The 25,142-nt window shown below is 38.6% G+C and overlaps 1 protein-coding gene across 1 annotated transcript in view; it reads left to right on the top strand.

Moving 5' to 3' along the window:
* Window positions 1–654: 654 nt before the first annotated feature.
* Window positions 655–25,142, top strand: part of LOC122811795 (nuclear receptor subfamily 1 group D member 2-like) — a 327,820-nt gene continuing 303,332 nt past the window's right edge. The window contains exon 1 of the mRNA XM_044083862.1: window positions 655–1,606. Within this exon, the coding sequence (XP_043939797.1) occupies window positions 1,540–1,606 (67 nt within the window). The 5' untranslated portion in view covers window positions 655–1,539. The remainder of the gene's footprint in view (window positions 1,607–25,142) is intronic.

Raw genomic sequence — 25,142 nt, 5'->3', positions numbered from 1 at the left:
GGACTAATACCTTTCTAATATTTCTGGGAAGCATGATTAGGCTAAGTGTCATTAGCTAAGTACTCTAGTCTGATTATGACATTTGGGGGGGGGGGGCTGTGGCCCCTCATACCCCCTGCAACCAATATATGTCAACTCTGAGATCGCACAACAGTGGGGAAAGGGCAGACCTCTTATTTCCATTGCTATCATAAATGCCAGCGTTTTCAATAAATGTTCATTTCATTGTAGAAATGCACCTAACAAATCTGTTGATAAAATGAATTTATTTAATACACTGCACGAAAATGTATGTTAATTCACATTATTTTATTATGCCAATATCTGAAGTTAATAGTATCACTATTTTAAAAATGCCCCTGATTATTCCTGAACTTGTCCCTGATTCTGTTGAGATCTATGGAAGTCAAGGACTGGAAAAACAGTGAAGGTAAAACTGAAAATGAGTTGCAGCGGGTCACAGTATCTAATGCATCAATATCTAGCCAGTAAAAACTCAGTGGACAACGACATCAGTCAAAAAGGGTAGATATGAGTAAAGCAGTCAGCAAGGATGAAACTGTCATTTGTTTGGGGCGGCGATAATACTGATGTTAGAAATATAATTAAAAGAATGGGTTACGGATTGTAGTGGACGTAAGAAAGTAACCGTGGTGCACCTCAGTCGACTCGTGTTGCGTTACTAAATTTAAGAATTCACTTGAGAAATATCTGGGTCTTACGCAACCTTTTCCTGTCCATCCATGTTTATCAGCACACTTTCCTTTTCTGCTGCCTCTGACAGAGACCAGCGTGACTCCATTGATGGTTTGATAAGTTTAACAGCAATTGTCCGGTTACTAGTACTGTATCGATACCCAATGTATTCCCCATATTGATACTGGCACTCAGTTTCGACCTGTGCATGCTACGTGTCCCCTCTCCAACCCCTTAAGTGAGCAATGTTATTTGGAAAATTTGTGGTAGCGCTTTAATTGCAGTGAAATGGAAGTTCACAATGAAACATTCCTGTACTTAACGTTCGTAATAATCCTGTTTCATGTCCTACATTTTCACCTCCTAAATTCCCTCTGCAATGCACGGCAGCGTGGGTTTTGTATTAACACAGCCGATCGAGCCCCTCCTCCCTATTTGTTTCGTGTCACTGATCTCTCCTTATCATTGCCAGAAATGTATGTCAGTGGGGCAAGCTAAGAGTGGATGCAGCAAACTTGCTATAGAGGCATGATAGCAAGTACCATGGTGCACAATGCAGGTCTGTGCTGCATAATTTCACGTCGCTTGCTATACCAGTTCCTCAAACAGTGACCCTCCAACCCTGAGCCACACGTGGACTTAGCTTTTCAGTTTTTTTCTTAAGGTTTGAACTTGGAAACTGCTGCAGAAAGCTCCTTGCATCCACTGCAACAACAGAACAAGCATTTCACAGCTAAGCCTCGCACCAACGGTTCTGCTCGTTATTCGGCAGCAGAAAAGAGCAACCGGACCAGGATCTGGGCCTGTCAGACCGCTCAGAGTTGTTGAAACGCCAAGCGGCTTATGTTCGAAGGTGTGAGGGGAAAGAACCGACGCACAAAACGTGGGAACATGGACCCAAAGACCCCAGGTAGGACGGACTTTCCATTACTTTAGGTTTATAATTGTCAAGGCACCTCCCCTGAACGGCTTTATCCAGTAAGAGCGGTACCGAATCAGCATTTTAGGAGTGGACCCCGCAGGAATGCGTTGTGTGTAGTTAATTATGTGTAGTTTGTAATGCGCTATCAAGGTGTAGCGTGTCATTAGTCAAGACCTGTTTGAAAACCGTTTAACAAGACGTGACGTTTACACTGCGTGTGGTCAAACGTTTCTTGTGTCCCACGTGTTGCAGGAACAGCTGTGCTGCTGATTATGTCATCAGGTTGTCCGGACGGACTGGACAGAGCAGCACCCCCTTCTCACACATACACAAGTATTTACAATATGCATGCATGCATGCATACATACACACACACGCTCTGATCTGCTTTTAAACAGACCTAAAGGAGACGGGCTAGCCTTTGCCTCTTTTATGACCTGCATTAAACTTTTGGGAATGAATATTTCCTCTCTGCAGGACACAAGACACTTGTTTCGTAAGCACCCCTTCCGCTACCACCACGTTTATTTGATCTTCCTTAGTTTTGCTTGTTTTTATAGAGTTTGCCTTTTATATTTTTGGGGTTAGTAACTTAGTTTATTCCCTTCCCCATGTATATCAACCTCCCTTAGTGCAATAAATCTGACATAAGGAAGGAAGGGAGGGAGGCGGCAAAGGCCCAGAATAGGGACACATTTTAAATATTGCTATTATAAACTTACAAAGTTGCTAGAGTAACAGGAATTGGGTTAGCATACATTTTTCTTAAAGATACCAAGTCTGAAACTCAAATGCATGTCATTAGTTAGTGACTTTAATTCTTAAATCATCCCAGTGATTTGTGAAAAAAAAACGATGAATGGATCAAATATATGAGTCAAAAATCCAGACATTCTGCATCCCCCCCCTTTAGATTTTCTTCCATTTCATTCGCTCTTCTTGCATCACTGGCGCATTGTTAACCTGTCCCTGACTTTTGCTTCAGAATTTTACGCCCCCTTTTATTTTGTTTTTGAATTTTTGTGGCAAAACTGCAAAATAACACAGTATAACTAAGTTTCTGAGTTTTTGTATTGTTCAGAAAAGGGATGCAAAAATACATTCCTTTATTATTTGTATTATTTTTTAAGTGAGATTTTAGGAGGTCTGGTTATGTAATATTAAAGTAACTTGCTGAAGGTCATGTATCTGCTTGAAATGGGCTGCTTCAGTAATTTTTGTTTTCTCCTGCTGCCTGATAGGGCCATGTCTGAAGTTATAAACTGTGATTTGTAAGTACTGCCTAGTCTATCTTTTAGCATCATCACTTGAAATTATAATCTGATTTAATGTTTTAATTTTCTTATCTAGGATATATAAGTAAAAAGGTTATGGAATTATTTACCACTTCACATACTGTTATCCATTGATTTAAAATAAAAAAAACTGTTTTAACAATAGATTCGTTAACTGGGTAGGTGACCACGTTCATGATCCCGAGTTCAATGAGGCAGGGTTCTTTGATGGCCTGAACACTGATTAAACCTGCTTGAAAGTGTGTGTGTGTGTGTATATATATATATATATATATATATATATATATATATATATATATATATATATATATATATGTATATATATATATATATATATATATATATATATATATATATATATAATTCATGCCATGTTCTGAATTATCCTTTCACTGCTGAATCCACAATCTTTGTGGCAAGTCACAAGTAACAATACTTCCTCATATCTTCCCTCTGTTTTCAAACTGAGTCACTTTTTTAACATTTTTTGTAGCAAAACATAGAGCCCCTCAAATCCTGTGGATTATTTGAATGTCTCTTGTTTCTCTGTACCAGAGTTCTTCTAGTGAATACTTTATAATTCGCATTAGTAATTTCCTTTTAAAATGATCTGCTGACTGTCCTCTGAAATCTTGAGTCCTGTGCCTTTCTTTGCGGAAATATGGCCTGCAGAATGAAGTCAAATACTCCAGGTATAATTTCACAAGCAGTTTTTGCAGAGAAGAATAAAGTTTCCATTCCTCTCTATTTTTTTAAACTAACTCCACAAAAACACTGTATAAATGGGGTTTCTTCCGTGGTACATTTGTTTGTTATTGAAACTATCATTCATGAGGCAGTCCTAAAATTTATTAAGGCTTGTTTAATCTGTTTCAACTGCTTTGTGTATTCATTTTTATGCAGCTTAATATCATCATCAAATTTGTTTTGCCTCCAGTTAATCTGTTTAGTTACTTATGTGGATATTGTTGAGGAGAGGCCCATTGGTGCTTCCAATGAGACCCTTCTAGCTTCCTTACCACGCACGTAGTTTTACTAGAAGTCAATGTGATTTTCTCAGTAACCCTCTTCATTTTACCCAGACACTGGCTAGCTTACCCTGATCACATACATACACATGCACATGCACACACTGTCTCTCTTTTTGTTTGTCTTAAAAGCTATCCAAATTTTGAATTGATATTTTGCATGACACTATAGCAGAATATAGATCTTTATTTAGGAAAAGTGTGATGAAAACTCCACCAGGCACAAATGAATCGAAGCTCCAAAGTAAAATTGCTTTTAATAAGCACTTTAAACCACTCCACAACAAAGACTGGATCAAATAAAGACAAGCAAAACAAAATAACGTATCCACATAGACGTTTTCGTCGCCAACTTCATCAGTTATACATCCATTTTAAAACTGAAATGCTTTTATATGCTGTTTGAATTTAGTCACAGGTCTGTTGTCCAATCCTTTAACACATTAAATTGAAATTCATTTAATTGAATAATTATTATATAATTATAATAATTTTAATAAATAGGGTATAAGTTGTGATTATATGTTTTTAGAGAATTGGACTTATTTATTTAGTGTTTTTTACACAGTTTTTACAAATTAATTATTCAATTAAATGAATTTCAATTTAATGTGTTAAAGGATTGGACAACAGACCTGTGACTAAATTCAAACAGCATATAAAAGCATTTCAGTTTTAAAATGGATGTATAACTGATGAAGTTGGCGACGAAAACGTCTATGTGGATACGTTATTTTGTTTTGCTTGTCTTTATTTGATCCAGTCTTTGTTGTGGAGTGGTTTAAAGTGCTTATTAAAAGCAATTTTACTTTGGAGCTTCGATTCATTTGTGCCTGGTGGAGTTTTCATCACACTTTTCCTGGTTATAAACGTTTTTGGCTCACTTTACCTTTTATAGATCTTTATTTACCATTTTATTTATCTACCTCGTTAAGCTTACCTCCCCCTTTCCATCCTCTGTTCCTTGCAGTTTTTTAGAACCATTTCCTCCGCTATTTTATAGGCTCATAGGTTTTTACTAATCAGTTTGCTCATTGACTATTAGAAGCTTAGCCACTGCAATTCCTGCTTCTTGCTCCCCTATCTGTAAGGGTCTAAATGTACAGCCGAGGGGTAGATTTCCAGTCTCTCCTACATTTGTCAAAGCTGACCTTAAAATAGTCAATAAGCTACTTTGTTTGACATGGAATGAGAAATTGTTTCATAAGTAAGGTACCCTTTGGAATAAATATCAATCCTGCCAACATGCTTGGTTTATAAGTATATTCTGATGTTGCTTCAGATCCTTCCAGAAGGTTTTGATGGCATTATCAGATTTTTGAATATCTAAGAGGTCTAATGGGATTGGAACCTTTATTACATTACAAATCAAATAGAGGTCATCAGACAGACATCTGTAGGAGGCAGAGCATAGTGACAAGAGTTTTTAGATGTTACTTATGTAATTTGGATCTTCTTGGCCATGAATCATCACGATTTTTAGGCTATGAAGTATACCTAGATAGGTGCATGCCAAAGGGATTGCTGTATTCTGTTATGCGTCTGATTTTGGAGAAGGAGGCGAGGTGCAGTAACATGCGTGGATCTGGAGGATGCACCCTAAGAAATATGCTGGGCTAGTTAGAATGATTTCTTGCAGTAGGAATGCTCATTGTCCACATATGTGTTTATGTCTTTAAATAAAGTGCCAAATTTGGGAGGGTATTTGTGTTTTTTTTTAGAGTACGTCTGGACTCCTGATACTAGGAATTAATGTGGGTTAGGCCTTCTTGTAGGCAATGGGCATCATCCAGGGAGTTATTAGCAGTAAAACCAAGTCTTCTGCAATATTACCAACTTGCTAGTACATAAACAACAACTCTGCTTGTAATGGTGAGATTACTCTGACTGCGTGTTTGGATTTTGCCATTTCAATCATGCTGATAGACAGAATGCCCTGTGTTAATGAAGTGTTACAATCTGTATAAAATGTTTGTGCTGTTACCTGGCTTAATTAAGATTAATGCACTTCTGGTTTCCCTATGTGTGGCGGGGACATTCAATGAACCACAGTAGACTGATTTTTTTAGGAATGAAAAACATAACTTGAAAAACATGAAAAAACAGAAGAATTTTTATTTATTTATTTTTTATTTGTTTTGCAAAGGGCAATTCCTTCTGCACTCACCATGTAGGGTGCATGGCTGCACCCACCCCTAATTTGCATATACCAGCTCAGTGGTTGACTACAGTTGAAAAAAGTGAAAAACGAAACACTGGAAGTGTTTGGACAATTCAACTCACTATAATGAAATTAACTATGATGAAAAACGCCACCCTTTTGAATATGCTTCAAAAGGTGTAGATATGCTATTTTTGCATCCACAAAAATTCTGTCACATTCAACCTTGCACCATAAATCTACATTATGGACTTTCTACATTCATTAAGTCAGCATGAACTGAAGTATAACACACTTATGAAATACTTACAAAAACTCAAAGCATATAGGTAGGAGCAAATGAAAATGTGTGAATCTCAGGATAGACGCATCACTTTTGGTCAGTATCTTCTAATATTACATCTCACGCAAGTTACCATAAATAGCATTGATTTTAGCTGTACAAGGTCATTAAAATGCACATCATTTTACCTTTGTTCATGAATCTTGCTTATACCTTGGCCTACTGCATTTATATGAATAAATTGTCGCTGCAGTTTGTCACTCGTATCACCAAAGTCATAACCTCTAACCTCTTTTCTCAGAAATACCTGCATAAAAGCACTTCAAGATGTGGGGGATTACAATTGGAGACCTGAACCTAATCATCTTATTATGTGCACAAAAGATGGATGCCAATAAATACACTGAGAGCAAAGCTTAAGAGGTGAGTCTTGGCATCCATCTTGAGAACTCATAATAAAGGGTTATGACCACCGAGCCTTTCTAATGCATTGAGCTTTATCTGCTCCATGTACTACCATTTACAAAAATGAAGCGTAGGATTGAGAAGTTTTACTCGCATTCAAAGTCTCTGAAAGCCACTAAAGCCCTTTGCACCAATGAGTAGACAGTAGCAGAAGCAAAGTGCCCCTGTGTATTGTTTTACAAATGTGCCATTGTTTGCCATCCGGCACTATCTGTGTTAGTCCCTAGCACAAGACCAGAGCTTAACATTGCTTAGGTGCTCTTAACACGTTTTTAAGCATTTCTTAGATGCTGCTAAGATCAGGTCTCTCACTAGAGATATGTTTAACACATTTAGGTTTTCCTTAATTTCAGTGTGTAATCACAGCATTCTATGCACTACAACTATTCTATTCTATTGTGCAATGATTTTGTTTATAATCATATACAATTACTTGCATTTGTAGTCATAGTAATCAAAAGCTGAGAGGCAGTGAGCTGTGAGAAAGGCTGCCAACACTATTTTGTTTTCTTTTTTTCTCTTTTAAAAAGTTAATTTTAGCTACTTTTAGCTCTTAGTGAGAGCATGAACAAATTATAAACTGCAATGTTTCCTGAAAAAGAATGAGGAATAATATTACATGATGTTGCAACAATGATATACTTAACTGTAGCCGGTCTCCCTTATCTGTCCTGGATGGTTCTATAAGGATATAAGTGTTGAACTGGACAGGAGAGAATGGCATGGTTTACTGCACCCTCAAGATGACTGGACAAGGTGAAAGTATAGTTTCTTCAGTAGTCGTTCGTTATCTCTTGTTGGTGCATTTTTCAGAGCATTGTGAAAACCTTGTAATTAGTATCCAGTAGAGGCTGGCCCTGAGCCTTCTCTAGTCATTGCCGTTCTATGCACAATGTCTAGAAGTTTCTCAGCTGCTGAGCTATGCTGCTGCTCTTTTGGAGACTGGATTATTTATTAATGCTGTTAAAATAAATTTTAATGCATGGACATTTTATTCTAAATAATAACTCTTTGCTTAAGAATTAATCCTGACTGACAATACCAATAGAGTATGGTGGTATAAGGGTGCTTGTGCCATAAACACCTATAAAAAGGTACACAGAACCCAACTCATTGGCTTCTACATAAACAGTGGCCAGATGTGGCAGACAGAATAAATTCTTCTCAGAATGATGCCGTTCTACTGGGGTAGTAAGTGTCTACTGCATCATATTATTAACAGTTACATATTGTTACGAAGATGCAAAGTCTGGCTAGCACCTAAACCTTATTGATTTGCCGGTCGTTTAGATATACATATATATCACATACAGACACATTTTAAGGACCAGCAGCCTAAGGGAATTCAATATATTGTGATAATGCTGCTGTCTAGGTGATTCAGGTATATTCCAGCTATGCTAGTAAAAAAAAAAAAAAAAAAAATTGTCAGTAGATAATCTTTACAGTGAAGACTACTCTATACAGCATATTACTCGACATTTGCTTCAGAAATATTGTTAAAAAATGTTGTTTTGTCATAATGCCCAGTCAAAATCTAAGCAAGTTATTATGATACATAACAGATTTTGCTGTTACAATATTCTGTGAAAAGTCTGCTGGACTATTTATTATGGGATGCTGCAACCCTTGCTGTTGGGAGTGCACTATCTTCAGGACCATAGGCCTGGCTCCAGACAGAGCCATGTCTGACGAGCTTACACAAAACCTGACAAAGGTAGCTAATGCTGAGTTTAGTTGCCAAAACCTTGAACACTGACACACACAAACAATGGCTTCCCACGTCAACCCCTCCTCAATCTGTCCAGCCAAGAGTGCAAGAAAGGACAAGTGGCACTGTCCTTGAAAGCAACACAGTTTTCTCCTGAATAAATAGTAATCAGAAAAAATAAACAAATTTTCTTCGTCTTCTTTCGGCTTTTCCCGGTTAGTGGGTCGCCACAGTGGATCATCTGTCTGCTCATGATTGGCAGTGGAGTTTTATGGTGTTGAGTTCCCAGCCTGGCACCCAACCTTCCACGGAAGGCACACACTCACGCCTAGGGCCAATTTAAAGTGTCCAGTCCACCTATAGCATGTCTTTTGGATGTGGGAGGAAACTGGAGCACCCAGAGGAAAACCACGCGACCACAAGGAAGACATGCAGACTCTGCACAGAAGCACCCCAGCTGAGGATCGAACCAGAGAACCTCTTGCTTGAGGTGACAACACTAACCACTGCACCACGGTGGCCGTAAATTTTAATACAAACTATTTAGACATATTGGAAAACGCTTGTCATTGTGACACCAGCATTATTTAGTGCAGACATTCAGTGATGTCATCCAACAAGAGACTTGGCCATGCAAACAGAAACTCGCTTTTGGAATCATAGTAGCAAGTTCATATTATAATTTATGCCATATTTTTATTTTATTTTGACTTTTTTAACTGGGGTAGAGCACTTATCCCACTGGGCCCATTTTGGTCTCAGCCCATGAAAAAACACAGTCGGTCTAGAGTGAATGACAAAATGCAATGCATACATATTATATACAACGTGTATATCGTAGGTTGAAGGTATAAACGCAGTAGATAAATGACTGTATACAGATTGACTGAAAAAACACAGTATATGCATGCATTATATAGAGTGGCATCAAAGATGGCGTGCTGAAAGAATCAAAATCAAAAATCGACTCGGAGCGAGGTGTGTAGACAGAAGAAAGGAATAAAGAGGTTAGCGTATATAACCAGACATGTAGCGAGGGTATATAACCAGACATGTAGCAAGGGTATATAACCAGACGGGTAGCAAGGGTATATAACCAGACGGGTAGCGAGGGTATATAACCAGACGGGTAGCGAGGGTATATAACCAGACGGGTAGCGAGGGTATATAACCAGACTTACGATATCCATCTTCAAGATAAATGCATTATAATTTAATATGAAGTTCTGACTTCAGCAGTACTACCTTTTTCATTGATAGTATGCAGAGTGGCGACCACAGTGGTGCAGCGGTTAGCATTGCCATCTCACAGCAAGAGGTTCTCCGGTTCGATGTTTTGGATAATAATGCATACAATTGCCCAGTTTCAAACATTTTAATAATCAAGATGCAGGCTTGTATAGTACTGATGTGGTAAATCCCTTCTTGAGAATACATTTGGCAGGTTTATTACATATTCCAAGAAAAAAATATAGAACAGCATTTAAAAATCCCAAGGAACTGCAGACTAGCACTTGCAGAATGTAGTATTTCTACTCTATCCTGAAGTGATATACAGTAGGATTTTCCTGTCTAAGCCTATTTGTTATACTGTAGCATGACGTATTCTTGCTTCTACATTAAGCAGTTTTCCTGAGTTGAAATTTGGTAAGAAAACTGTACTGCTATGTATATATTTCTTACTCCCATTCACTTTATGCTCTTAAATACTTTAGGAAGTGAGTAAGAGCAAAGAAACTGAAAACCGTGTACAAAGGAGTAAAGAAACCTCTAGCACCTGCTAGAAATACAGAGTTCAAATAATACTAGTTAGAGGTGCAAGCTTACAAACCCTAGAATAAGGTCCGTTTAGGTTTAAGACAAAAACCTGCCTCCTGAGCACAGTGGGCTTCTTTGATCATGCAGGTGATGCATTAGACTTGGGCAAATAGGGTCACGGTGCCTACCTGGACCTGGCCCAATCTTTACACTCCAGCATTATCAACAAGCTAGTTAAAGCTAGTCAAACTAAATCTAAACCCACGTCACCCACTAAGTCGCAAACTAACAGACAATATCTAATCTAGTGGTGTGGGAGGCATGCCGTTTTGAAAAAAAAAATAGCAACCGTGTCCCCTAGGGATTGGTCCTAGGCCCATTTCTCTTTGGTATTTACTTCTGTGCCATTAAGGCTGACATCTTGGGCCTGACCAAGTTTGCAGATGAGTGCAAACTTGGAGCTGTTATTAACTTACTCCATCTGACTTCCAGATTCTTCAGGAGGGACTAGCATGCACCAATAAGTGGTGCCTTAACTGTGTCCCAAACCTAAATGCACCTTTGTGGTCACCCATGCATCTACAACATAGGTGACATCCTTTTGAAGGTTAACTCCTCCGTTAGGAACTTGGGCACGTTCACTGACCATGAACTGTCCTTTGATTATTATGCATCAACAGTTAGGTAGTCCTTTTACCTTTGCCACACTAATCACCAGAGGTATTTCTTCCAGATATAAGGAATTTATTCATCTCTCCTCCTCTCTCATCAGGCCAATAATAGAGTATAATGGGAACCCTTTTGTATGTACCTGTCTAAACATATGACCCACCCTAAGTGACAGCAGCATTTTCAAACTAAGATAAGCAAGGGTATTACTTTCTTGCCCTACCCAGACTGCCTTAAAGTGCTTTCTGTATTTCCTGTTATCTACATACTCTTGAGGTGACCTTTGTCTAGCTTACAAAGCCTGAAAAGATCCATTCCTTTGTGACCTCCTGCACATCCAGAAATCTGATAGCACTATCAGCACCCACTGGGGTGAACTTAAATTTCATAGAAACATAAATAGGACATGCTGGCAAGATAGATACATGTCCAAGACGATCCTTCTTTTATGGAATAGACTTCCTTTGGATATAATGCAAAGTAGCCCCTGATCCTCTTTGTGTAATGAGACTGAATGGATGGGCAGTTGTACATACTACCCAGGCTCATGAAGAAACTTGGGAGGAGGAAGCAGCAGTAGAGCCCTCTAAGAAGCCATGAAGAATGGCATTATCAAAACCAGCTCTAGCTCTGGAGATACCATTTAACTTGTAATGTTTGGTAAAGGTATGTACAGAAGTCCCGGTAGCTGCTACAAGAACAGAATTAGTGTCTACGCCCTTGAAAAAAGCACCAAAATAAGCCACAGCTGTAGCGGAATGAGCCTTTACAGAAGAAGGAAGGCTCTTACCATGAAAAGTGTAACAAAAAGAAATAGCCTTTGTAATCCAGGTAGAAATAGTTTGCTTGGAAACAAGCTAATCCTAAAGACCTAGGATGAAAGGAAACAAACAACTGATCAGATTTTCTGATAGTTTTAGTCTTATCCAAATAAAATCAGAGCTGTCTATGCACGTCCAAAGTACGCAGCACCCTCTCACTGTCAGATTGCAGAGAGGGGAAAAAAGTAGGCAAATTAATAGACTGATCAAGTGACCACTTGTTAACCACCTTGGCATAAAAACAGAAAACAGGATTAGTACGCAAGGACACACTGTCCTCATGGAATATCAAAAAAGGCAGACAAGTCATAAGGGCTTGCAACTCCAACACTCATTTGGCAGAAGCAAGAGATAACCAAAGAACCATCTTCAAAGAACAATTTTTATTTATTTATTTATTTATTTATTTTTTATTTTACATTTGTTGACTGGGCTAGTCCAACTGGATACATGTCCATTTTCAGTAGAGGCCAGGGGAGATGAGCTCCATTAAACTAAATAAGTAGAACAAACAAAAACACTACTGCTAGATACATATTTACAGAGATGAGGGTTTGTTATAGTCCTCAGTCTTAAAGCTTAAAAAGCAATTAACCACTACTGGATACATAATTACAGAGTAGAGGTAATGGCAATTATCATATTGAAAACAAAAGGAACAAAACAAAAAATTAAAAAAAAAAGTTTTAAGTAAACAAATAGAACAAGGATAAACATAAATCACATTTTAAGTATACATACTTCTGAAGTAATTTCATAACATGCAATAAAGGAATATACAGAGTGGATGGAAATACAATACAATAAATATATGGAAATTTTCACATAGTAAGGCAAGAAACTAAGTAGAAATCTGGTAAGAAAGGTCAATACATTGCTGAACCCAAGGTACTAGGCATGAAGTAAGTAAATATACAGATAAAGCTGTGTGAATTTTGGAAGTTAAATAAATTAAATAACACTAATACAGGATTATGGGAATTGAGTGTGACATGAGCTAACTAGTATGGAATATGATGGAAATAAATGTGAAGATAGTAAGAGAGAGAGCTCAAAGTGATACAGTTAAGTTAGGTTATCCCCGAATGTTTATTGGGTATTGGTTTAGAGCATGAACATATCCAATTTGATAGGAAAAAAGATTTAAGCTGTTTCTTGAAGGCATTTATGTCTTTAAGTAGTCTAAGGGCTGAAGGGAGTGTGTTCCAATGTTTTGCAACGGAGTGACAATAGAGTATTCTCCCAAAGGTTTTGTTTGGCTTATGAACTTCAAGAAAGTATTGATTAGTACTACTTAGTGGGCATTGAGGAGTATAAAGTGTCAGAGAATTTGCAAGGGATGGGCAGGATTTAGGATTGTTTAGTATATTGTGGGCTGTAAGGAGTTGGGACTGAGGCAATAAGTTGGAAAATTCAGGCCAGTGTAAATACTTTAATGAGAAACAGTGATGGGATTTGTAAGGTTGATTTGCAGCAAATCTGGCTACTTTGTTATACGTGGTTTCTAGTTTGGATATTAGGTTACTCAGTATATGGGTAAGAATAGGTGAAGCATATAGAGTATGTATGGTAGAAGCAGGGGTTGGGCAAGGGATGGCCTGGATGCAGAAAGAAGAAAGTTTTTGTGACAGTAATGCAGACCTAGTTTTTTTTTTTTTTTTAATTGAGCTAAGAATGTGATGGTTGAATTTAAGTTCATCATCAATTATTGCTCCAAGGAGTTTTGTTTGGGTGTCAACAGAAATTTTAGTTCCATTAAGGGATGTTACGGAAAAGTTCTGTTTTGCATGTTCCAGATTTTTAGGTAGGAAAAGTAGTAGCTTAGTTTTGCTCGCATTTAGCAAGAGCTGGTTGGATTGTAGCCAATTTTCAAAGTGAGTTTTATGTAAGGGATTGAAGGTTTTCTATGTTGTCGGCAGAGTTGATGGTCGAGTCATCAGCATACTGAATAAGATTGGATTGGGGACAGGATGGGAAAAGGTCATTGGTAAACACATTGAAGAGGAGAGGGCCCAATATTGATCCTTGTGGGACCCCTGTCCTAACTGCTAGAAAGGGAGTAGGAAGAGTTCCATCTAACAGCCTGGTATCTATTAGTGAGGTAATCACAGAACCAGGAGGTGGTGGAGTTTGAGAAGCCTAGGTTGGAGAGTTTATAGTGAAGTATGGTATGATATACGCTGTCAAATGCTTTCAACAGGTCTAGAAAGAGGGCTGATGCTATTTTGCTATTATCCCTGACTTGAGCAATGTTATTAGTAAAGGATACAAGACCGGTAGCTGTGCTATGTGTGGGGCAGAAGCCATGTTGAGTTGGTGTGATTAGGTTTTCTTGTAGCAGATGATTAATTACTTGCTTTTGGATACACTTTTCCAGTATTTTGGAGAGAGGAGACAGTGTGGCAAATGGTCTGAAATTGGCTCAGTGGAGTTTCCTCCTTTATGAAAGAGGTACTACAAAAAAGTTCTTCCAAATTTCAGGGACTTTGCCTTCTTTTATGGATCTGTTAATCAGGATTGATATGCGGTAAGCTAGAGATGTAGCTGCATGTTTAAGGAGTAATGGAGGGAGGTTATCAGCTGAGGGTGAACTAGGTTTTAGTTTAGTTAAGAGCAACTTGATACAAGAGGTGGGAACAGGTGATAGTGAGAATGAGAGTGAGGGTGAGAGAGGTGAATCAGAGGTGGATGAAGATGTAGATGGATTGAAAGAGGTGCAGGTGGAGAAAGTTTTCAATGGTTTCAATGAAGAACTTATTAAGGAGGGTTGCCATTTCCAGAAGACTCTTGTCAGAATAAGGTGTGGGTGGGGTAGGAGTATCAGGTGAGAGAAGTTTATTGATAGAGTTCCAGAATTTTTTAGGATTACAGCAGGGATTAAGTGAGGATTGGTAATAGTTCTTTTATCAAGATTGATTTGTTTCTTAGTTTTGTTTCTAAGTTCCCTGTAAAAGATCAGGTTGGAAGAAGTATTATTGCCTTTCCAAGTTTTCCAAGCGTTATCTCTGGTCTTCATGAGTGTAAGGGTAGTTTTAGTTAGCCATGGGGCATATCTGAATCTGATGCAAGCTTTCCTAGTGAGGGCAAGGGAGTTGAGTATGGATAGAAAGGTGTTGTTGAAGTGTAGGACTGCTTAATCGAGAGTGAGATTAGAGAGAAAGGCCAGTTTATAGTAGAGAGGAGATGATTTAGTGAGTCAGGAGACTAGCTAGATAGATCATGGGTCACCTTATATTGTGCTTTATGCAGGTGTTCAGAGTTTCTGTGAACTAGTAAAGGTAGGTGGTCACCTAATGTGTCTGGTAGAGTGGTTGGATTATGGTAATGTTGGGGGTGAGATACTAGTATCCAGTCAATAAGTGAACCAGTAGAGGAAAATGTATGAAGGTGGGTAGGGGAAGAGATGAGCTGTGTGAATCCATACAGGTTAAGAGAGGTAAAAGGTGATTCTTTATTGATCTGCAGCCAGTCAATATTGACATCTCCTAGTATGATGGTTTCATAAGGGCTAGTTTTAGATGTCCAGGATAGAAAGTGTTCTAAAACGGGGACATTATTTCCAGGAGGGATGTAAACTGATGCGATGGCAAGTTTTTATGGTGGCTAAGTTTAAAGTCAGCTAAAATTATCTCAGCTGGGAGAAAGTCAGAGATGAGAAAAGAGATAGGAGGGACAGACAGGCAGTTAGAATACATGATTGCGACTCTCCCTCCTCTTTTTGAAAGCCAGTTGTCTCTGCAAGTGTGCACTGCCTTTCCAGCAGGTTAAAAGCTTAAGGTTATATCCACATTAGATTAAAAGCTTAAGGATATATCCACATTAGCTATGTGGAGTGTTTTTTTGCCTATATTAGTAAAAATAATTGATTCTTTCTGATGGTACGTACATTTACTTTTGAAACATTTCTTCTCAAATGTTTAGGTTGATGCTTGCCTAAAACAGCTTCAGGTTGCAATTGAGGGAACCTCCTGTGGGTGAAGCTAACTGTGGAAACTTCTGTAAGGGAAGAGATAATATAAGAAATATTAGGTGGCTGAAAGTAGTGTACTGGAGTTAGATAAAATGTGAGGAGTTAGTTACACAGTGCCTAATACCTTGTAGCTACTATGCTGAGTTTCAGACATTTAACATAAGTACAATGTTTAGCATTCATTTAGCTGTTCTGTATGGTTGTCGGGTAACAATGACATAATTAATAACTCGTACACAGTGGAGAGCCTTTCAAGAAAAGAAAACCAAGTTTCCTTCAGTCAAGCAAAAACATACTGGCTTTTAAATTACTTTCTTATAATATAGTAACAACCTTAGTAGCTATGCAAGTGCTTGCAGGGTTCGGCTGTTACCGCATGTTATATAATATGGAGTAACACACACTCTATACAAGACCAGGAAGTCTAGGGCATATTACTGAAGTAATAGGAGCATGCAAGATATCATTTTAAGGAGATGGAAGGCTGCACTGAGTGTGTGTGGGGGGGTGGACGACAGAACAGAGAACACTTTCTGTCGGCAGCCTTAACTCAGTCCCATTCACATCTGCTAATTTATTAAACAAGTATATGCCAGTAGCTAAAACAGGCTGCAAATTACACTTATGAAAGCAGCAGTCACTCACCAGATATTACCTGAGTAAAGCCAGTGTTGCTAGATGTAGGCAGCTACCAGTAAAACATTGTAAAATACTAGTTCTCTATAAAAAATAATCCTTATTTTATGGTTAAATAATTGTGATTTAGCAAACACTCACATCAGCTAATCCTTTAACAAGCCCTCATTTGTAAACTCTAACACATAGCAAGTCAGGTAGGTTCAGTCAGCCATGTTGCAAGGAAAGAAACTAAAACAGCAGGCTCAAAAGTAGCCTGAGCCAATTTCTACAGAACACAATTAAGATCCCAGGAAGGAGTAACAGACTTCCTGGGAGGTCTAATATTAAGGACACATTTAAGAAATTGTTTAGCCTCAAATCTAGATGCTAAAGGATGAGTTTAAGGCAGACGAGCAGAAAGAGCTAATAAGTGGGCCTTAACAGAAGAATAGGCCAAACCAGCATTGAGCAACTCACACAAATAAGAGAGAAAGAAAGGAACATCCACAGTAAGTGGGTCCAGGGAATGAGAGACACCAAATAGAAAAGCTCTTCCATTTAGAAAAGTAGGATTTCCTAGTAGTAGTTTTCCTGGCCTCCTGCAGAACCTGTAGCACATCTTCAGAAAAAAGGTGTCTATGAGGAATCAACACCCTATCACCCACAGTGTCAGTTGAAGCATGTACAGGTGGGGATGGATGAGAGATCCCTTGTCTTGTCTGAGAAGATCCACCTGTGAGGTAACTTGTGATGATTGTCCTTGGCTAGATGCAGAAGTAGAGGGAACCAGTGCTTTCACAGCTAAAAGAGAGTCCCCAACAAGATTTTGGGAACATTCTGTTGAATCTTGAACAGGACTTTCAGAATGAGAAGAATGGGAGGGAATACATAAAGAAATATCCCCTTCCAAGAAAATGAGACTGCATCCACCTTTCACACCAGAGAACCTGGGATTCTGGCACAAAACAGAAGTTGGCTGTTCAGAGGGGAGGCAAAGAGATCTTCTTGAGGAGTACCCTACTGATGAACAATGTCCAGAAACACATCACTGTGACGCATCCATTCATGGGATTGAGTGAAGGACCTGCTCAGAGTGTCTGCCACAATGTTCTGATCTGAAGGGATATAAACTTCCTGAAGTGTCATTTGATACTTGACAGCCAGATCCCATACCAAAAGTGCCAGCCGGCAAGGAAGGTAAGATCTTGTTCCCCCGTTTGTTGATATAGCACATAATTGTGGTATTGTCTGTGAATACCTTGAGACCCAGGAGAGAAAAGTGGATGGAAGGCCTGAAGAGCCAGCATAAGAGCTCTCACCTCTTTGACACTGATGTGCTTCTTCTGCTGATGAGGTGACCACACTCTCTGTAAAAGTTGCTCCCCATCCCACATCTGAAGTGTCTGTGAACAGATCCTGAGAAGGAAGAGGGGGACGAAAAGGGAGCCCTGGGTTCAGAGACAACTGCTGAATCCACCAGAGAAGTTCCTTCATGAGACAAGAAGAGGAACTGTAAAGTCTAGAGGATGCACATGTTGAACCCACAACGACTTCAGAAACCACTTGAACTTCCTCATGTTGAGTTAGGAGCATCAGAATGGCGGGTGCCATGAAAACCAGAGCGCTCAGAAACTCCCTGGCTGTAATGGAGGCCAGGGGAAGAAGAGTTTGAAAGTAAGAAATGAGAGTTAAGGCCTTTGGAGGAAGCAGGGATGCCAGCATTGGCACCCTCTGAATGCTGCAACTCAGAAAGACATGATCCTGAGCAGGAGTCAGAGAAGACTTTTTGAAGTTTATCATGAGCCCCAGGCTCTGAAGAAAAGTGGCAAAACAAAGATTTTGCAAAAGGATCTCCAGAGAGGATGCCTGAATCAGCAGGTCATTCAAGTAAGGAAATATTTGGATCAGCAAAAAGATATCACAGGACCAAAGCATTTGGTGAACACCCTTGGGGCAGTAGAAATCCTGAGTAATCTGAAGCCAGATAGGAAGAGAAACAGCTAAATAAATGTACAAAATGGAGTGACCAGTGTTGAGCAATACCACTAATACAAAACACACACTGTCAGCACTTGTGTAGTCGAACACAAATAGCAGCAACCAAATAATTCAACAATACAATCCGCTTTAATAGTAAAACTGGAAAACCATCGGATTGAGTGCTTTCATCCCCTGACCAGGGATTTCATCAGAATCAACACTTGTTTCATTTAAACTGCATCATTCTTGCTGCTAGCTGAAGGCCCAGTTTCTGTCCACTATGCGTCTCTAGAAGTCAATGATTTCAACTGCTGTGTTATCTGTTTCATTTCACAGAAAGGCGGTATTTTCCTTTCTCCGACTCCACAGGCATTTCTACTGTTATTGGCTGTCCACCTCCTGATACTGTACAGTTAATTTTTTTTTTTTTTTGAGAAACTATGTATATGTGTGTATGTGTATATATATATATATATATATATATATATATATATATATATATATATATATATATATATATATATATATATATATATAAAATGTGTGTGTGTGTGTGTGTATATATATATATATATATATATATATATATATATATATATATATAATCTATATTTATATATATATATATTTATATATATATATATATATATATATATATATATATATATATATATATATATATATGGATCACCTTTAAAACCTCGAAACTGCGTTTGCCCGACACACTAATGCCCGAAACGAAAAGACCGAAAACATAAAACGCCGACAACGCAAAACACCGAAAACCATTACACCAACACACTACACGTAAACAACACAGTACACTACATAACATATGCACTAACCCTAACCCTAAGGTCCGACACTACCGCACACTTACCCTACCTGCACCCTAACTCACTTACCCACCCCTAAACCCACAGTCCCTCACCATCGCACACACACCCTACCTGCACCCTAACCCTACCTCACTTAACCCACCCCTAACCCACAGTCCCTCACCATCGCACACACACCCTACCTGCACCCTAACCCTAACTCACTTAACCCACCCCTAACCCACAGTCCCTCACTATCGCACACTTAGCTGTCCACTCCCTAACACTAAATCCCTCACTCGATCGCACACTTACCGAGTCCGTCGGGTTCTCACCTTTTCGGTCATCTGCGTTTTCGGTATTCTCGTCCCGTCGGATTCCGTTTCGGGCAAACGCGACTTCGAGATTTTAAAGGTGACCCATATATATATATATATATATATATATATATATATATATGAGAGAGAGAGAGAGCTATAAATATATATATCTGTGTATGTGTTTATATATGTGTGTGTATATATATATATATATATATATATATATATATATATATATATATATATATATGTATGTATATGTATATGTATGTGTGTGTGTATATGTATATATTTCTTATTTGCAATGGTTGACAGACTAGATCAGACAGGAGTTCCTGTGGACTATGATGTTTGCAGATGACATTGTGATCTGTAGTGGGAGTAGGGAACAGGTGGAGGAGATGCTGGAGAGGTGGAGATATGCTCTAGAGAGAAGAGGAATGAAGGTCAGCAGGACTAAGACAGAATATATGTGTGTGAATGAGAGGGAGGATAGAGGAATGGTGAGGATGCAAGGAGTAGAGGTGGTGAAGGTGGATGAGTTTAAATACTTGGGGTCAATAGTTCAGAGTAATGGTGAGTGGGGAAGAGAGGTGAAGAAGAGAGTACAGGCAGGACGGAGTGGGTGGAGAAGAGTATCAGGAGTGATTTGTGACAGACTAGTATCTGTAAGAGTGAAAGGGAAGTCTACCAGAGGGTAGTGAGACCAGCTATGTTATATGGGTTGGAGACAGTGGCGTTGACAAAAAGGCAGGAGTTTGAGCTGGATGTGGCAGAGTTAAAGATGGTAAGATTTGCACTGGGTGTGATGAGGGTGGACAGGATTAGGAATAAGTATATTAGAGGGTCAGCCCAAGTTGGAAGGTTTGGAGACAAAGCCAGAGAGGCAAGATTACATTGGTTTGGACATGTGCTGAGGAGGGATGCTGAGTATATTGGGAAAAAGATGCTAAGGATGAAGCTACCAGGTAACAGGAAAAGAGGAAGGCCTAAGATAAGGTTTATGGATGTGATGAGAGAGGACATGAAGGTGGTTGGTGTGACAGAGCAAGATGCAGAGGACAGGAAGAAATGGTAACAGGTGATCTGCTGTGGCAACCCCTAACGGGAACAGCCGAAAGAAGATGATGATGAAATGAAATATATATATATGTGTGTGTGTGTGTGTGTGTGTGTGTGTGTGTGTGTGTGTGTGTGTGTGTGTGTATATATATATATATATATATATATATATATATATATATATATATATATATATATATATATAAAATATGGATTCACTTTATAATACTGAAATATCGAATTTCAGTATTTGAGACTATAAAGCCGATAAACCAAAACACAGAAACCCCAAAACCGCGAAAGTCATGCTGATTAAGCTCCCAGATTACACTCTAAGAGCTATTGAGGTTATAAACAAATTTAGTTGTGGGCAATCCCCAGAAGCCATGGGGTCCTCTGTGCTCTATGGTGCATTTTTACAGTATTTTTTCATATTTTTGATCAAATGATGTTCTGAATAGAAATCATGAAGAAATTCATTTTTTTCTTTCAAATAAGAAATAAGCTGTGTGAACAAGGTTCAATGTTCAAAGCACAAACATTACTACCATCGCGATAGATCAAGAAGGTATATACATTCAAGCAAACAAGTATCATGTTAGTGGAATAGTGCAGACCTCCTTACAACCTCCACCCCACCAAAACAAAAGAAATGAGTCACCTTTTGTATATTTGTGTCCCTCTGGTGTTAGATTGGGGTAGACAGTATGAATACCAGGACACTGGCATAGTGGAACTAACCCAGTAAACAAAGAAAAAGTAGAATGAAACGAAAGCCCATATGGTAACTCTCATACATTTTAAGTGATTGCTGCCCAACATCTATGTATACACCATGCATACTCATCTCTTCCCCCAAAAGAAAGACACCTTCTCTATACCCATCTGGTGTCAGACTGGACCGATACTGAAAAGAAAATAGAACCCAATGAGATATTCTAACCTGTTATTGTCAGATATAAACAGCATGCCTCATTGCCACTACCCTTAACATGATATCCATCTATATGTGTCTGATGTTTGATTGTGGGGAAAGTGAATATATAAAAGTAATGAATTCCAACTTGTTCTCCTAGATAGTACACTGTCCTTACACTAGGTATAGTATCTTTCTGGGCAGAACCCGAGATTTTTGGAGAAAGTTAAAGAAATAATCTCCACATTATCCCTAGCTCCCCACACAAGTTAGTGTGACTTTCTGCATATACAACATGTGAACTTTGAGGATGGATAAAGAAATAATTACTGCATTAACCTCCGCAACTGACATAAAAGTTATAGTGACAGTCTGTGCTCAAGTCTGAGGTTTGTTTCTGATGAAAGTTAAAAAGTATTGACCACATTGTTGTAGCTTGAGTTGGCTGTTTAAGACGATCCTTTGTGCACCCCTATCAGCAAGGCTCATTTTAGACTAGATGAGGTTCAGGGCACAGGCCTGTGTATGATGCTCTTGTGCAGCTGTGGTTGTAGGTCCGGTACATCTCTTTGTGTGTGTTACTTTTAAAAGATGGCTAGTTCACTTTGATACTATTACCCAGCAATGTTAGGCACATTCCTGCCAATACTGTGCGAGTCCACAGGTAAAAAACTGTGATGTTTTACACAGACACTCAACACATAAAAGTATATAAACATATATTTGGATGCTACACCTGATGAGCTGTGACTCTAACAAGCTGCACTGATTTTTGTTTTTACACATGCATGCTGACACTGACTCTGACAAGCCAAAAATTGTCAAACCTGTTGCTCTTACGTAAACTACAGATCCCCGACACATATACACACGCACACGCACACCCACACACACACGCGCAAAAGCTCTATTTTGCTAGCTTAACTCTGATTTCAACAAATACAATACATTGTATTAGACTACTTCTGCCATGCCAGATCAGTGACTGGTATTTAATGATCATTTAATGCCAGCCTTTGTACCTGTCAATTACAGCCACTTTACTGACTGATGGTGGACTATAGTAAACATAATAATGTACTTTGGGTTTTTTCACAGAAAAACAAAGTAATCACACTATTCATGTTGCTTAAAATGTACACTAGTTATGCAAAGCCAGATTAGTGATTGTTTTAAACTTGCCAAATAAAAAGTGGGTCATTTACTTTCATTGACAGTCAGCTCCCACCCCACTCAGCAAACACTTTAGACACATGAGTGTGGTAAAATGATAACCATGTAAAATATTTCAGCTTTTTTCAGTAGCCACACATTAATGTATTCCAAGTTGAGCCACACAAAAATAACAATCCTGTAAAAACAGAATAATGAGCAAAGAGCAGTTGGTCTGTTTTTATCCACAGACCACTCCAGATATTATAACTACATTTTCTGTATACATCTCCGATATAAAATTCTCAAAAATTAAAAATATAAATAAAATAAGGGGCTCACAATAATCTGTTGAAATGGCTATCAATCTCTTAGCAAAAGAGTCAGAAGAAAAAAAAAAGACAAAAACAAGGGAAACTACTACATTTATTTAATTTATGTAACATTTGTTAACTGGGAAAGTCCAACTTGGAACGCCAGTTTTCAGCTGAGGCCCAGGGAGAAATGCTCCAGATGCATGTCCTTGTAACGTGGGAGGAAACTGGAGCACCCGGACGAAACCCACATGACCGCAGTGAGAATCAGACAGGAGAACCTCTTGCTGTAAGGCAACAACGCTATCGCTGCACCACTGCACCGTTCATAATGATCTCATAACCATAGAATGCTGTTAAAATAACAGGTTATGCTCTTTGTAAAGGAATTTATAGTCTGCAACTCAAATGATGCCTGACTAATGTTGTTTAGTGACTGTAGACCTCCTTGATTACACATTTTATGAAGACAGACCAGAAATGAGACAGTCATGGACGTTCTCATAGTCAGGGACAGTTTCCAGCCTATTTTATACTAATATCTGTCAGCCTATGCAGTTGAGAGGGTCAATCAACTTTTAAGCTAAAAAAACAGTAACAAAGACAAAAATACGGGGTTGGACAAAGGCCGAAAATCTGAAAGTTTTTAAATATAATTGCAATTCATTTAAAAAGTTAATAGAACAGCTGGTTTGTCATCAACATACATTTTCTGAAGAATGAAAAGTATGAAATTCTAATATCTGGTATTATTGACAGAGTGTAATCCTTAATGATTTACCAAAATCAAAAACAATTATGAGATACAGGGCAAAAAAAAGGGAGACAAAATCATAGACACTTGAGAGGTATACTGAGCCATTCTCACCACAAAATATCTTCTTGCCTGTCAGGGGAAAAACTCAGCTTATCTACCAATATAAAAGCCTTTTCCAGTTGTCAAAATGTACAAAACTGTAGACAAGCAATGGAATTGCACCCTAGTCAGCTAATTTGTCTACTTATACTTAATGCCAGCCATGCCAGGATGCTTGTGACATCTTGATGGTTCTGCTATCCTCCTTTGCTTGGCCCCATTAGATACCAGCTGGCACTCTGTTTAAACGACTGTATTGATTTTTCCTTCTTGACCAAGAGGATGATTTCTCTGATTAACTTCCTGGTGGGGCTGAGCAGCCTATTCTGGGTAGGTGTCCCACCTTGTTCTTACCAAGAAGCAATTTGTCTGGGTAGGAAGCATTTGCCTTTTGCATTGGCAGTTACTCTGTATGTGGTGGTTGGCTTACCCATATTTGCTTAGCCAGGCAGTGTTCCACACTCCTGTCGATCCACATGAAGTTTGCTGCTTTTTCAAGCCTGAAATCACCTAAGCTCCCTTGTCTTGTTAGTGGTCTAAAGATTCAAGTGTCATAATACTCTTTAAGATTCCTTCTGGGCACTGGATCAATATACTTTTTTGGTTATTGACTTGAGTATGGGGACAAACTTGCGCTTTCCATGTCCTGTTGTCTCCTTAATGTGTACAGTGCGTCTTGCTGTGATGATAGGGCCTAGCCCCTTAGTCCCTCCCTTAATTATGGACTTTGGAGCCCACATTTTGGGGCCTCTCCAGCTTGGATCCAGGCAGTCCAAGAGAAGATTGTTTTACCACTTTTAAAAACATGTGCTTAGGCATTCTTTGGTGAAAGCTCTTTTCTAAGTAATTTTATTTAGTTATTTTATTTGTTAACCAAATCTGTGGCTTCATCAGTTGACACTTTTCAACCATGGCCCGAGACATAGGCAGTCACAATATTTCTTTAATGTAAAAACACCCAGGTTTTTGTACAATAATTGTTTATAGTCAGAATACCAAGTCATAATGAATGATAATATGCGTAATTAGTGATTTCTTACAACTAGTTCTGTATATAGATAGATATAAACAGAAGTCAATTTGTAGAAGCACCAATATTATTTTTAAAGATTTTATAATACTTAAGTTTAGTATGGTTTACAGTGATGATTGTTACTGAAGACTATTTATAGTGCATTATAAACCTTGATTTTGATCATGTGGGAGGGGATTTCAGGGCATTCTCCATTGATGGGGAGCGGAAGGGTGGCCCCTAAACCCAGCTAAGGGAAGGCTTTTCAGCAGTGGTTCTGCTAGAGGCTCAACCCTTTCTTTTCTTGATTGTCTG

Source organism: Protopterus annectens, chromosome 9.part0 (assembly GCF_019279795.1).
Source record: "Protopterus annectens isolate FY-2018-M chromosome 9.part0, PAN1.0, whole genome shotgun sequence".
NCBI lineage: Eukaryota > Metazoa > Chordata > Ceratodontiformes > Protopteridae > Protopterus > Protopterus annectens.
Note: the sequence above shows the minus strand (reverse complement) of the source record. Positions and strands in the feature narration are given on the sequence as shown.